The sequence below is a fragment of the Pithys albifrons genome, chromosome 1, assembly GCF_047495875.1.
Source record: "Pithys albifrons albifrons isolate INPA30051 chromosome 1, PitAlb_v1, whole genome shotgun sequence".
Taxonomy (NCBI): Eukaryota; Metazoa; Chordata; class Aves; order Passeriformes; family Thamnophilidae; genus Pithys; species Pithys albifrons.
The window spans coordinates 118,041,134-118,056,193 of NC_092458.1; the positions used below are offsets into that span (position 1 = coordinate 118,041,134).

At 36.7% G+C, this 15,060-nt stretch overlaps 1 protein-coding gene across 1 annotated transcript in view; it reads right to left on the bottom strand.

Annotated features, from left to right (window-relative positions):
* Positions 1-8,270: 8,270 nt before the first annotated feature.
* The window catches only part of RPGR (retinitis pigmentosa GTPase regulator), a 45,196-nt gene continuing 38,406 nt past the window's right edge, over positions 8,271-15,060 (bottom strand). The window contains exon 15 of the mRNA XM_071568862.1: positions 8,271-14,770. Coding sequence (XP_071424963.1) covers positions 12,047-14,770 — 2,724 coding nt within the window. The 3' untranslated portion in view covers positions 8,271-12,046. The remainder of the gene's footprint in view (positions 14,771-15,060) is intronic.

Below are 15,060 nucleotides of genomic sequence, written 5' to 3' on the forward strand. Positions count from 1 at the left end.
ACAAATTTTTCACTGTGTGATTGTCAGTGCTTTCTTCTTCTACAATAACATAAACATTTATATTCACTTCCTTCTGATTCATGCAAGTCAGAAAAAAATCAGAAAATGTAGAAAAAAAAATCCAGAAAAAAATTGTTCTTCAAATTATTTTTGAAATAGAGGTCACTAAATAAAATGTGGATCTTATAAAAAAAGCAATCAGAATATTCAGTTTAACTTGATTCCCAGCCTGACAAGACCATTTTTATTTTTTTAATCTCTCTGTATAATGCCCTTACATTACTCTCCAGATGCTCAATTTTAAAGAGCAGAACACTTATGGTAGTGACACTATTGAACATATTTTGAATTGACACTCATAGTTTCCTCTTGCTGACAGAAGACAATGTCCCGTGCAATGACTTCAAAGTATATTCTAATTTGGGAAAGCTGACTTTTAGGGCAGGAATTATGGTCTAGCATGGATTTTATTCCATAGAAACCATTCTGGGAAAGGAAAAAATTTCCATCTAATTTGATGTTTCTGTGTTTAAATTTTCCTATACTCCCTGTACAAATCATATAAATTTAGAACTTAATATCAAACGTTCAGATCACTGGATAATGGAAAATATTTAAGCATCCACTCTGTACAAGCTATTTCCATTATAATAATGAAAATAAAAGGCATAGCCTCTTCATTATGTAAAGGCTTTATGATAAAGATTTTTTTTATATCACATTTGTTATTTTATTTCAAAAGAACAATTATAGATTATTTCAGAATTTCTAAAATAAAAGAAGTCTTCCATATATGGGGCACCCAACTTCATGTTTCCAGCTTTTCTAAAAGAATATACAATTCATACAAACTGTCATCAAAATTACTAGGAACATCTAGACTTACATCCTCAGCATCTCTTAATAGGGTTCAGTTATTATCACACTTCATCTAAAATAATCATGAACATAATGAGGAAATGCCAGTTGACAAAGACGAGGAAGACTTTTGATGAGATAACACAATTACCATGATTTTGGCACTGCACAACTTACTTAGCAAGTAAGAAGCAGTCCAACTAAGAGAAAGTCCTTGTGGACTTCCTCCAATACATAACTGGGAAAACTATTTATTTCTTTCAAATCAGTAACAATTAATGTTGGGGTTTTGCCACTCAAATGTCATCGCTTTTCAAGAGCTTCTTTATCAACCACTGACAATAACTGTGTCATTCAGTATTTTTATAATATGAAATTGCTTAGAAAAATTTCATCTTTTGGAATGTTTCATCGGTCTTTAGAATGTCCAATTCTTAGCAATTGTATTCTTACCCTGCTGAAGGATGGTCTCTTTCTGAGTAGTGTCTTCTGTCTATAGAGAGACAAATACAATTAAATATCCACATTGAAACCTTCTAGAAAATGTTTTACAATTAACCCCAACATGTGTTCCTCTCTCTACCAAAACCACCCCAAACAACTTTGCATTTACAGGATAGCTCCATACTTTCAAACAAATGTTGGTTATAGAACCAGATGCTTTCAGAGACCAGTACCTTCATAAGAATAAATGCTCTTACCTCTCCAGTTTCCACTGTGCTATTACTGCTTTTCTCTCCCTCAGGTGTTCTACTATGTTTCTCTTCTTCACATTTTTCCTCTATTTTCTCTTTGTCTATTCCTTCTCCTGATTCATCTCCTTCTGTTTCTTTTTCTGCTTCTTCCATTTCTTCTTCTGCTGCTACTTGTTCTGTTTTTCCTTCTATTTCTTCTTCTTCCTCATCATCATCAATCTCTTCATCTCCAGACAAGTTTTGTTCCTTTGACAGAATTGCCAAAACATAATTTTGAAACTCAGGCTGCACAGTGCTATCATGGTCCTTATCCTACTCCAGTTCATCATACATCAGGATATGACTTAAGAACAACAAAACTCAAAAGAGAATGTTCCAAGTAGACAGAAATAGGACCAAGACAAGAGACCTCATTCAAGGTTTGCTAATTTTAATAGATTTTAAAAAAACAGACCTCCAGTGAACATTAGGAGTGCAGCTGATTTTTATGTTTTGCCAACATGTGTCTCCTTAAAGGAAAAGTAAAGAAAGCAAACTTATTTTTGGAAAGAAAGAATTTCTTTTAAAGGTTGAAATATGCTTAATTGATACAAGCAGGAGTACTTCCAATGCTGAAAAATAAAAATTAAAATCTCTTTCCCAAGAAAATTGGTAAATACCAGATAAAATGTTTCGATTCATGCGATTCAATATAGACATTATAATTTGAATTTAACTTACTTTCAGCCTACAATAAAACTCAATATAGTAAAATAAAAAAGCCATAGGGCATTATAAAATAAATTTTAGAAGGCACAAATGCTTTTTTGTAAAAATGTGTAGAAAAAAGAACCAATTATATCCTTCTTACTCCATTCAATCAGACTGTCATCACTATGCCATTACACATTTATAACAACATGAAATACAATATTTAAAACAGAAACATTCTCCTTCTCACTGCAGAATTATAAGGGCCTAAACCAAGTTAAAGATGGACTTCTGATGTCGATCAAGAGAAGCTTTATCATTGCATCAGAATGTCCAGAAAAAGAGGAAGATTTCTGTTCCACCGCAGCCTGTGTCATGATGGTACCTGGTGGGAAGTACCTGCAGTCATTGGGAAGTGTGATAGAGGAATGAGTCTTATATTGAACACCTTTGTACACCTGTGTCCAGATGTTCATTCCTGTCTTTTGTCAATGTTTTCCTCACTCCCTCCTACGCTTCCACTCACTGATGTTTCTAGAGGTTGGAGCACAGAGCTCTTTGGGGAATTCCTTTGCTAAGCCCCACTCAGCCCACTCTCCTTACATGAGATTTATGAAGACCTGGATCATTCTTGAACCCAGATCACAGCCTACAACATGTAACATCACACTAGATAAATCTGTTCTGGCAACTGAGCCATGCTCCTCAACCCCCCCCACCCCAAAACAAAAAAGGAGAGGTGGAGGTGAGAGACACTCCTTTTACTCCAAAGAAGACATCTACTCTTGTTTAACTGAACAGTTTCCCAAACTGACCCCACTTCAATTTAGTGCATTTGCAGCTTTGCCACAGGTGTCCCTGGCTGTCATTTCATCTGTTCAACTCCTAAAATAGCCCATTTTGAATAATAACTTTCATAGCACAGGTTTTTTTTCACTTCTGCTTGCCCATTTATAGGCATGTTTTGGAGAGATTTTACCTATGGTAGCAAATGATATGTCATACTAGAGATATGCTTTTACTTTAAAAGATGAATCATCTGGCCATTAAAAAGAATATCTGAAGAATCTGAGGCTACTAATTAAGCATATATATATGTATATATGTAATATACATATATTATATATACATATAATCTTTTCATGATTCTCTTTCATCATGCTTTAGAGGATTTGCTTTCTTATTCCACTCTAAATTTCTTTTTCATAGAGAGATGTCCTAAGAAGACCTTCAAAAGTTTCACCTCTAAAATTAAGATACAGGGAACCCAACTTCGTCAAGGTCACACACAAAAAGTCAAAAGAAGTAAAAAACATATAAGTGAAATATTTCAAACTGTTTTCCTTTAAGTTTGAGGTTCCGATTTCTTCAAGGACAAAACAGTGGTTGGTACTATGAAACAGCTTTAAACATTTTGTATCTATAGTATAATATATAAGTACAGCAGAATAACAGTCTAGAAAATATGATCTTGCATGCTTAACACACTACACAGATTTCTGCATAACTGTCTTCTTTGCTTAATTTTTTGCAAGCATTTATTCTGGTTTTCCTGTAAATCCAGACGTTCATAACAAGACATTCTTAAGGATAAATTTGCTATTTCCAAGCTTTAGGGGATGAATGACCTTCCTTGCTCTGGTTTTGGCAAAAGTGTTGCCTTAGTGGGTATAACTGTCATTTGCTAAAATGGCTGCAGCTGGCTTCTCTTTGGACAGATTAATACAGAATAATGACATTTCTTTTCAGAATGCTCTATAAAAATCTGCTCTTATATCTACAGGAGAGACAGGGAAAAATTTCACTTTGTTCCACATTGTTGCCTCACCTGGTGTCATGCTCTGGGCTAAAAGACAGTCCCTCTGAAGACTTGTCTCATGGTAGACCTTGCTCAAACGACAGCTGCAAACTGGGTTTCCCTACATTGCTGCAGCTACTTCATTGTAGATCCCTCCTGCATAGTTTATGGAAACTGAGCTCTGGCAGATGGGCTGCTCATAATTAACATTTCAGAAGGAAAGGCTTTGCCACACCATTTTATGTTTCTATGGAAGAAAATCCCAAAGGTAAACATGAGACAAATTTAGTTGCAGATCTTTTAAAAAAGCTGGTGAACACTGAGCAATGAAGAGAGAGCTGTAATTAATATGTGTACCACTCAAAATGGAGAGTTCTGGGAAACTCTGGTTTACGGAGACGTTTCTGGTTTTAATTGCCTTGGAAACTGTTAAAAACCCACAGAGAAGATTAATAAAGAGAGTTGAGAATGAGGTAGGTAGCCACGTTTCTTCCTTGGTGGTGTTCTGCCAAGCTGCCAGAAACTAGCAATTGCTTGGCAGAATTTTTAGTCATTTAAGGAACAGATTTCTCCCATTAACTGCCTAGCCCATTACCTTTAGATGCTCCAAAATATGCCATGGCCCTCTTACATGTCTATCCAACAACTAAATGATATGAATACCAAGTAGCAGTTTCCCTATAAAGTAGAAGACTCTTAGTAGATGGGTATTAGGTCTAAGGAGGTTGGTCAATGGGTGTAATGCTTCATATGGGACTGAACAGTTCTCCCATTGTAGAGCACTAGAATAGACAACTACAAAATACATTTCTACAGAGTATCTTTCTGCTTTAATGCAGGAATGAAAGTGAACAGGTAATCATATCCTACACGTGCTTTTACCATAATAGTGCCCTTCAACAGGATGGTATCATCCTGAGAAAAATGGAATAAAATAGTGTATCTAGTGCTGTAAATCATGGCTAGGTTTCACAAATGATGATGTGGGAAGGGCTCTGCCCACATGGGTGTGTCTTTGAGCCTGTGCAGTGGATTTTTTAGGTGAGGCACAGCAGAACTGGCCCCACCCTTTAACTCCTAAAGTTCATCTGCCACGGCCAAGTGGGCTTGGACGGTGACAGTGAAGTCCTCAGGACTAAAACCTACAGCCCCTGGTATTCCCAGGAGGTCTCCCATCCAAGTACTAACCGGGGTTGACCCTAATTATCTTCCGAGATCTGACAGGATCAGATGTCAGGGAGGCATTTAACTGCCTATAGCTGTAAATACTGTTGTTAGAAACTGATTGGACAAACTTATTTTCCATTTTTGTGTTACTAAGTTTTTTCTGAAAATACTTTGCTATGCAATATATTTTATTTACTAAAAGCCAAACACAAGGACTTACAAGTTTCCACAAGTTTCCACTTGTGCACTGTTGTCACAGGCTGCCAGTCAACATACTTTGCATTAAGAGAATTAATCTGAGTACATTTATTAATCAAGACTTTAGGTCTCATTCTGAGACTACACACTGACTTTCATTTCAGAGTAGTAGACAGTAATATTTGAGTGTGTTGGCTTTAGTGTAATTATTGCCAGCTTGCTGCTGGAGGTGTATCTCTGCATTCTTGTTTAAGTAAAAATAAGTATTTATCAATGCATAAAATTTTAATGAACAACTTCTTTCTGAAAAAGTATTTGTACTTTCAGTTTTTGGTCAGATTTTGAAAATTCACAACAAATTTAGAGTTATCTCAAGGATTCTCTTTCCCCAGCAACACAGAACAAATTTTTTGTTTATTCCCCAAGATAAATCAACATCTGAAATAGCTCAGATGTACTACATTTTCCATACAGAAAACTGTTACCTTCTCATGAAAGTTTTCTTTGGAGAACAAATAAATAATGTAGATTCTCATGGCAAAAAGAAAAAAAAACACTCTCTAGAACTAGAAAGCATTTTTAAGGTGTTTTGTGAAAATCGTAAGACAAGTTGGAGACTATTTACATTAAGTATAATCTCTTATGAGCTATTTTACACGGTAACATAAATACCCTCTAATACTCAATCACTCAGAAATAGCATACCAAAATAACTCCCGGGTACTTAAGCAAAATAAATGAAATATAATGAGCAACTCCAAATCAGAATATGTTGGCATTATTTGCAAAACTTATTGTGTCTCTGGAAGATACTATGTTGGATAAAACAAATTCTTAATGCTGACAGACACGGACGAAAAAAATTACTTGGGAATATTAGCCCACACTTGGATTCAGATTGTGCATATTTTCTGAATCCTTATAGAAAATGTTTTAGTGTCTGGAGTTTGTCATGCAGCTCCCACGTATTTGCAAATGTATGAGGACAGTCACTCCTTTCTGCTTTTATTGTGCACATAGCTTAGAGTACTGCATGTCTCTCCAAAATCCTGTATTTTGCATTGAAATCCTACCCTAATCATGCTGGTTATTATTCAGTGCTTGGATAAAAACACTGGTAAAGGCAAATTATCACCAAAACACCAGAGCAGGCAATAAAGTTCTTAAAGATTGTCTGACTCTGTAGGTTCCTCAAAGGGATGCTCCATGAGTCACTGCTAGAACCTCCACAGCCTGCAAGACTGGGTATCTCAGGGGAGGGCCCCACTTCAAAATACCCTGATGTAAAAGAGGCAATTTCTACACAACCATCCCTAACCTTTAAGCCCATTCTCATCTTGTATATTTTTCAAGGCACACCCAACTTGGTAATACAAGTCCCACCACCTTCCCCATGCAATTGTTCTCTGTATCATGCCAGCACTTGTGGAAGTTCTCCCCCAGACAGTGGAAGGCTGGTTTTTAAAGCATAGTTTGAGACAGGACACATTCAGTTTTGTTTTGTTCTTTTTTCCCTCATAGATGATCATGAAGTGCCTGGTAAAGGAGAATAAATTTTGCAGCTGTTCTGCTGCTGTGTTTCTAATTATAAATGTAGTTTTGTGCCTTGAGTAGATGCTGGATAGGACGAAAGTGAAGTATTTTATACTTCCTGTAAGAAAGCCAGTCTCTGCCACAGTGACTCACAATCCCAAACTCTTCTTAGGATGGTCATTATTGTTCCCTTTCCAGTCAAACAGCACAGCACAGGCTCTTTTACTAACATGAGTACACAGGGAGTTTGAAATATTGGTCTTCAATACTACTGTGATCTATAATCTTACAGGAATAGGTGCAGACAATGTCTTAGTTTAATATAAAATTCTGCTTAGAGCTACCTTTGTTTAGCTCTCTCTACTCTCCCCATATAACTACACAAATACTTTATATTTCACGCAAACAACAAATGCAACTCTGTGTGAAAGGTGCACTAGTCATGATAAATTATAAAGCTCTAAACCCATAATGTTGAACCTGGGACATTCCAGAAGATTGCGCTGCAATCCACCTCAGACAAAAAGAGTAATTTCTGATTTTTCAATGCTGGAAAAATATGAAAAATGTGAAATCCAGAATTGATCTTTAAACTTGACATTTTAAGGCCCTGAAATAAATATTTTCATATCTATATATGGGGGTTTGAGATAATTATATTCATATTTGTTTAAATTATTATAGTATGAGATTGCCAAGAAAAAAATCAAGGGGCACTATCATAAATCCTTTAAAAAAAAGACAGCGATTTAGTGTACCCACTTCTTCTTTTGGCAATAGAAAAATAAAGCCTCTGGTGCTCTCAGCAGTGCAATTTTCTTATGCCAAAGCTGTATCTCCAAAATCCTTTCAATATGCAGAAGTTAACCATACCTCTCTCCGTTAAAACATATGAAGAAGTGTATAAATATTACAGCTCAGTGAGTGACTTCAGATCACAAACACACTCGGAACGTCATCGAGGACAAAGACTACAGATTTGTCATTTGAGCAAGCAAAGTATTTGCTCAGTTGCTCACAGAATTCCATGGTACTAAACACTGTCATTTATTTGCATTCCATGACTAGAAATTAGTTGAAAATTTGCCTTTTTACATATACCTTGCCCTTTTTTTTTAGCTTTTTTCCAGATCTGTAGTCCCTGTTATTTCTGAGTTTGATTCTGCTTCCCATAATGCCATTTGAGAGGTAAGATCTCAAAGGCAGTGTCATGGTAGGAGAAAATATGTTAAAATTTATCTTAAAAAAATCCTAAAGCTAACAAAAACAAGGGGGAAAAAAGCCCCCAAAAGAATGAAAACAAGAACTAGATGTCCTTTTCTGTATGATTCTGAAAGGCCTCATTTTAAAGACTATCCATGTAGTTATTCAGGTAAGAACCAGGAACAAAAAGAAGTGAATGAAATTCAAACATTTTCTGTAGTTTGGGGAAGGACATTTTTGTCATTCAGCACCAATTATGCAAAGGAACTATTATCTGAATAAATGGTTTGATATTTTCAGATATAATGGAGAAACTTACCTGCTGAAATTTTGCAGGGTAAGAGAGGAGTTGTGCTACAGCACATTCCAGAGTCACCTGGAGCACCCTCACCTCCAACAAGAGCTGAGAGGCAGGAGCAGACTTGCACCCTGCCCCACTGAAGTGCCACAGATGTTTGTAATTCATGCCTGCCGTAAAAGGCAGTGTGTGCACCTGAAATGCTGTGAACATGTCTGTGAAAGTGTGCAGGGGAATTAAAAGTTCTAGATGAGCTGCAGAGGAGTGCTTTGAAATTCCTGCTTGCTTATTAATATTTTATGGAGGTCTAATGTTGCTGTTACCTACTGTATTGCTGTTCTTGAATTGAATGTACAGCTGGTTGATTGCTGGTTAATTGTAATTAATAAATCAATAAACCACTAATTATTTACTTGATTTAAACCACATAGCTGAACAGTTTTTCCGTGTGACAATCATTAGGAAATAAATTATGAAGAGAAAGTAAATGCTTTTTTTCCCCTAAGAATACAAAGACATCAAATGATGGTATCAAAAGATGGGTTCAAATAAAAAAACCAAGTTACTTCTTCAAACAATGTGTAAAGAAATGTAAGAATTATTTTTCAAAATACATATTGGATGTTAAGCTGGTTAAAATCAATTGGAAGAAATTCATGGAAGGAAAATGGCTGTTAACTGCAACTTACATCTGCTGAACCACAAATTATTGAATATACTGAATGTATCTGGTATACTGAATAATTACACAGGAGAAGTAACACTAGATGTTTGTGCTATTCTAATGGGTTTTTTTCAAGGCATTCACCAGTAGCTACTGGCAGAAATAATGATGTTAGGCTAATCCTAACCTTTGTCTGTTGCTTTCTCTACAGCATAATTTTTTTTCTCTAATAAAAACAAGTTCAGGAGCATTTCTGCCATGTTTCTTCAGTGCTGCACATAAATGTTTTTTGTATGGCATAATAAATACCAAGGACATACTGAATTTTTACAAAACCACACATAGCAACCTTTATAAACCCGTATGAGTTAAACTACATACAATTCCACTCATTACACTAATAGAGTTCCAAAGTCCCCTCAAAGCCCAGAAACATTGGCATGGTGTACAATTTATGTAACTATTCTGGGAAAACCCTTTTAGAAGTGCTGGAGCAATGCTCTGCTTTTCCCCCACCACAGGAATGATCCAAAAAACTACATAAAATCAATTCTCAAATCAATGAATTTTCATCCAGACAAAACAAAGAAGAGGAGATGCCCACGAGTTGGATTCCTTCACTCTTTCAGAAAGCTTTATGCTAACAGCTTGTGTTATGAGAGGAACAACAAATGGTCTTCATTTCCCTACGAATTTAGACTAAAAGCTACAGCCAAAGCATCAATGAAGAGATATTCCTATGTGGAATTGGAAATTACTTGTTTTAAAGTGCTCTCACTTTTTTCTCCCTGTCTCTAGGAAATATTTTTCACAAGAAATTACAGATTTTTTTCACAGCACAGTTTTCTGCCAAAGATGAACTCTAGAATCACAAAGAAGTAGATGACATATCCAAGAAACCCAGTTTTAGACCTATAAAAATACTTTTCAATATTACTTCAAGTTTAATCACAGTGACATCCTAATATTTCCTAAGAAAGACTGATTAACACATCATAGCTCCGCTTATTTTCAGAAGGAAGTATTTTCACAGGACTTCCATGATAAAGCAGCACTTCTGTGCAATAACTGACAGCTGTATTCCGAGAGCTGTTTATATGGGAAGTGCTAAAATATTGCATTCTATCAGAATATGAGCATACTTACCCTGTTCCAAAGACAAGTGCTGATGTCAAGACAATGTGTTCCAGAGAATTCCAAAGTTTGAAACAAATTTCACAGGGACAAAATCACTGGATTAACTTTTTCTTGTTAGGCACAGCACATGACCAAAGTGATCTTACCTTCAAATGCCGTATATGGATGGGGTGAGTAAGGCAGGAAGGATCAAAATGGACTAGAATCTACTGGCAAACTACTAATCTACTATAGGCTCTTTAGAAAATAAATTCTGGAGACATTGTGTCAAAGATAGTTTAATGCCAGTATCTTATAAAACAGTATTAAAAATGTTTCATAATCTCAACATAAGTATTGATTCCATTAACACTTTTATTGAAAGACATTTACTCATTTTGGTTTCTTCTCTCTCCTCATTTTCCCTCATTTTCAAAGAGGATTTAAGGAATTGTTTATCTAGAAAATTAATGTCAATACTGAGTTCTGTTTACAAAAATTTCCCAAACCACCCATTAGCATAGTATTTAGTTAACAATGCTGTATAATGATTCCCTATCTCTTCAGTTGCCAGTTCAACCCCTAACAGTCAAAACAGTAATGCAATACCTTACAAAAATAACTTGCCAGATTTGTGTATTTTTAAGGAAACTGCAGAAGTATTAACCTTGTCTTTTCCAAAAAGATTTCAGACTTTCTTGCCACTTTCTTTACTATTTCATCTGCCTTGGAGCTCTACCTCTTTTGAGAGACCACAGATGGAATTTTTTAGGAAGGAATAGCACAGATCTCCTCCACTGGGGAGAAGCTTTGGCTGATACCGAAAACATATATAAGCTTCACACACCAACAGAATATTCCCCTCCTTGAGAACCTTAGAGTTAGATGACTAATGTAATGTAGCATTTTGTAGGCAGATATAATATAGAAACTTTTGTGTACTGCACAGTATAAAAACGTAAAAACTGTTGTACAAATGTATTTTCAAATTTTTGTCACCAAGGGTGACAGTCAAAAATTATCCCTGAACAGATGTATTCTGACTCTAATGTAATCTAGGCCAGATTCTAAGACTTGTGCCTTTGCATATAATTGTGTGCTGAACACTAATATAAGAAGTCAATCTTAAGGCCTTTGAAAAAGCCCAGGCCACCACTCACCCAGGCCTGCATTTCCATTTACCTCCCATCAACTGACCTATGTAAATTTGGCAACTTGCCCTTTCTTTAATTTATGCTGAGTACTCAAACATTTTACCAATGTATGAACAGAAGAAAAATAGGGGGAATGAATATGGACTGACACTAAAATTTAAAAATATGTATATTTCCTAATTTAGTGACACTCCTTTCATATAAGGCACATTAACAAGTAAGCTGTCCTGCACCTATTATTGATGTATTGCTGATTCAAAGGCAAAGAAGATTACACTGTTACAATGTATAATTGATGTTGCAGCACGACATTACAATTTATTTAAAAGGCAATCACAGTTTATTGCCTCAGCAATTATTTTTTAAATCTGTGTCATACATGATAAATGTGACTGTGAAAGTGACTGTATCAAAAACTTATGATTTTTCTTATAAAAGCTTCGCAAATCTGAACATTTTCTTCAGTCTCTTTCAAGAAATTGGCACTTAAAGTATATCATATACATAATAATGTATATATATTATAGTGTATTATATATATTAAACATATATATAATATACATAATAATGTATATTGACTACATTGAAAGCTTCTTTTAAGTAATAAAAGTCAGTCTGCCACAGTTCCAAAGTATCCTGAACAGGCTTAAAATGCATGTCCAGTAGTCTATGCTACTTTAGTGTTAAATAATGAGGTAGCACATTGTTCCAAAATTGTTCTGATTTATGTAAACCATTTGCTATATGCTGTTTGGATTTCATGCTTTGTTTAGAGCTGTTTGGTAAAGCAGTACTTTGTGTCTTTTCTGGCTTCCTGGGCTTGCTTTTCTTTTGTGGAATCTTATTACTATAATTTTTTCTTTTATCTTTTGCTTTTTCCTCTTCCTCTTCTTCTTCATCCTCTTCCTCATCCTCTTCTTCATCCTCTCCCTCATCCTCTTCTTCCTCCTCTCCTACATCCATTTCCTCCTCTTCTTCTCCCTCTCCCTCATCACCTTCTTCCTCACCCTGTTCTCCTTCTTCTTCTCCCTCTTCTCCTTCTTCTTCTCCCTCTTCCCCTTCTTCTGCTTCTTCTTCTTCCTGCCCTCCATCTTCTCCCTCCTCTCCCTCTTCTTCCTCCACTCCTTCTTCCTCCTCTCCCTCTTCTTCCTCCACTCCCTCTTCCTCATCTCCCTCTTCTTCCTCCACTCCTTCTTCCTCATCTCCCTCTTCTTCCCCTTCCTCTTCCTCATCTCCCTCTTCTTCCACTCCCTCTTCTTCCTCATCTCCCTCTTCTTCCACTCCCTCTTCTTCCTCATCTCCCTCTTCTTCCACTCCCTCTTCTTTTTCATATCCCTCTTCCTCTTCCACTGCCTCTTCTCCCTCACCTTCTCCAACTCCCTCTTCTTCCTCACCCACTGCCTCATCTTCTTCCTCCTCCAGTCTCTCATCTTCTTCCAGCCCTTCTCCCTTTTCTTCATCTTCCCCTTCCTCTTCATTTTCTCCCTCCTCTTCTTGCTTTTCATCTTCATCCTCCTTCTCTTTTACTTCTGCCTCTGTTCCTTCTTCTTTCTCATCTTTTCTTTTGTCTTCCACTTCATCCTCCCCCTCTTTTTCTTCCGCTCCATCCTCCTCCCCTTCTGCTTCTGCCTCTGTTCCTTCTTTCTCCTCATCTTTTCTTTCCTCTTCTACTTCACCCTCCCCCTCTTCTCCTTCTTCTGCTCCATCCTCCTTCCCTTCTGCTTCTGCCTCTGTTCCTTCTTTCTCCTCATCTTTTCTTTCCTCTTCCACTTCACCCTCTCCCTCTTCTCCTTCTTCTACTTCATCCTCTTCCACCTCCTTAGTCCTCATATTTGCATCTTCTTCTACCTGTTCTTCTTCAGATACCTTTTCTTCCCTCCCTGCCAATGCTTCTCTTAACTTCTCCTCTTCACCCTCTTTGTCTTTTTCATTCTCCTTTTCTTCATTTTCTTCTTCATCTTCCTTCTCATCTTCTCCTTCCTCTTCTGCCTCTCCCTCTTTTTCTTCCTCCCCCTCTCTATCTTCACCTCCTTCCTCACTCCCATTTCTTCCCTCACTTTTAACCTGTTCCTCCTTTTCTTTTTCAGTGCTTTCCTCTTTTGCATACTTCTCCTCCATATCCTCCTTTTCCCCCTCACTCAGCATTTTTTCTTCCTCCATAGGCCTGCCTTGCTCATCTCCTTGATCTTTGCCATCTTCCTGATTAACCTCTTCAATCTCCTCTGCAGTCTCATTCTCACTGTCCTGCTCAGCCTGCGATTCCTCTCTTTCATCTTCTTCCTCATTATCTTTTTCCTCTTCATCTTTTTCTACTGAAACTTCATCTCTCTCATTCTTACTGTCACTCTCTTCTTTCTCCCCCAGTTTACCTTCACTGTCAATTGTTTCATCTAGTTTTTCTTTTTCACTTTCACCCTTTTCACTGCCTTCACTCTCTTCCTCTTGATCAGATTCCTCCACATTCTTACTTTCTAACTGCCCACCTTCATCAGATTTAGCATCAGAGTTTGTTTCTTCCTCATTCTGGCTTTTTAAATCAATCTCTTCTACACATTCTTTGTTATTGTTTGTAATTTGCATCTCCTCAATCTCACTGTCTCCTTTTTCCAAGTCCCTATCTTCCACTTTTTCTATTGTTCTGACTGCCTTCTGGATGTCTCTGCCTTCATAGTAGTCCTCTGCTTTTTTCCTACGCTTAAGCACATATTTTTCAAGATCATAACTACTTTCCTCAGTTGAAGATGATGACATACTTACAGATATTTTAAACCCTTTCTGCTTTGCACTACTTTCTTCTCCTTTGACGTGTATTCTTTCACACTTCTCAGATTTTTCAACAACATCCTTTATTTTGTTTTGAATTTCTATTGCTTCTTGACTTTCTTGCTTTCTAACAGGACTGAATTTTTCAACAATTAAGGAGTCATCAGTCTGGGGCTGACCCCTGGATGCAGAAGGAAGTACCTCTATTTTAAGGGATTGTTTAGATTTAATGGCTTTTGACTTTTTATTGGAAGAATTTGGTTTTTCAGACAGAATTTGTTTTTCAGTTGGAAGATTATAAGTGACATCCTCACTGAAAACTTCAGGATTATCCACATATTCCACTTCCCTTTTCTCTAATCTGGTTTTGTCCCCAGTCACTTGTTTAACACCCCTTTTCAAAATACTAACACTTTGTGCATGCTCAGATTTACCTTTGGTTGCAGATTTTTTGGCCACAGGCTTCCCTACAAAGGCACTGCTCTTTTCTAAATCTTGTCCTGGTGACTCTGAAAGTGAGGACTGCTTTTTTAAAGAGCCAGAGTCTAATTCTGAGTCCTTTGTAAAATCAGAATCCTTGTTTTTCAGCCCACCCTTACCATCTCTTTTCAGTTTCACATTTTTATTGTTCTTCTATTTCCACGCAAGAAGCAGAAAATTAAAAAGAAAGAAAAAAAAGTTAAAGACAAATGACAGCAAAAGAAAAAGGTTACAAAAGCATCTGAACAAGAAAAGGCACAATTTGTGGGAGGGGATTAAAAGATAGCATAGAAAGTAGAGTATTTCACATGAAATGAATTTAAGAGTGCACACATGAGAAGAATGTAACATTCTGTTAATGATCAATGTGCTAATTACACCTTTCTCACTATCCCAGCCCTCCAAGGGAATGCAGTAAGGACTGTGCATCCAGTACTACATCC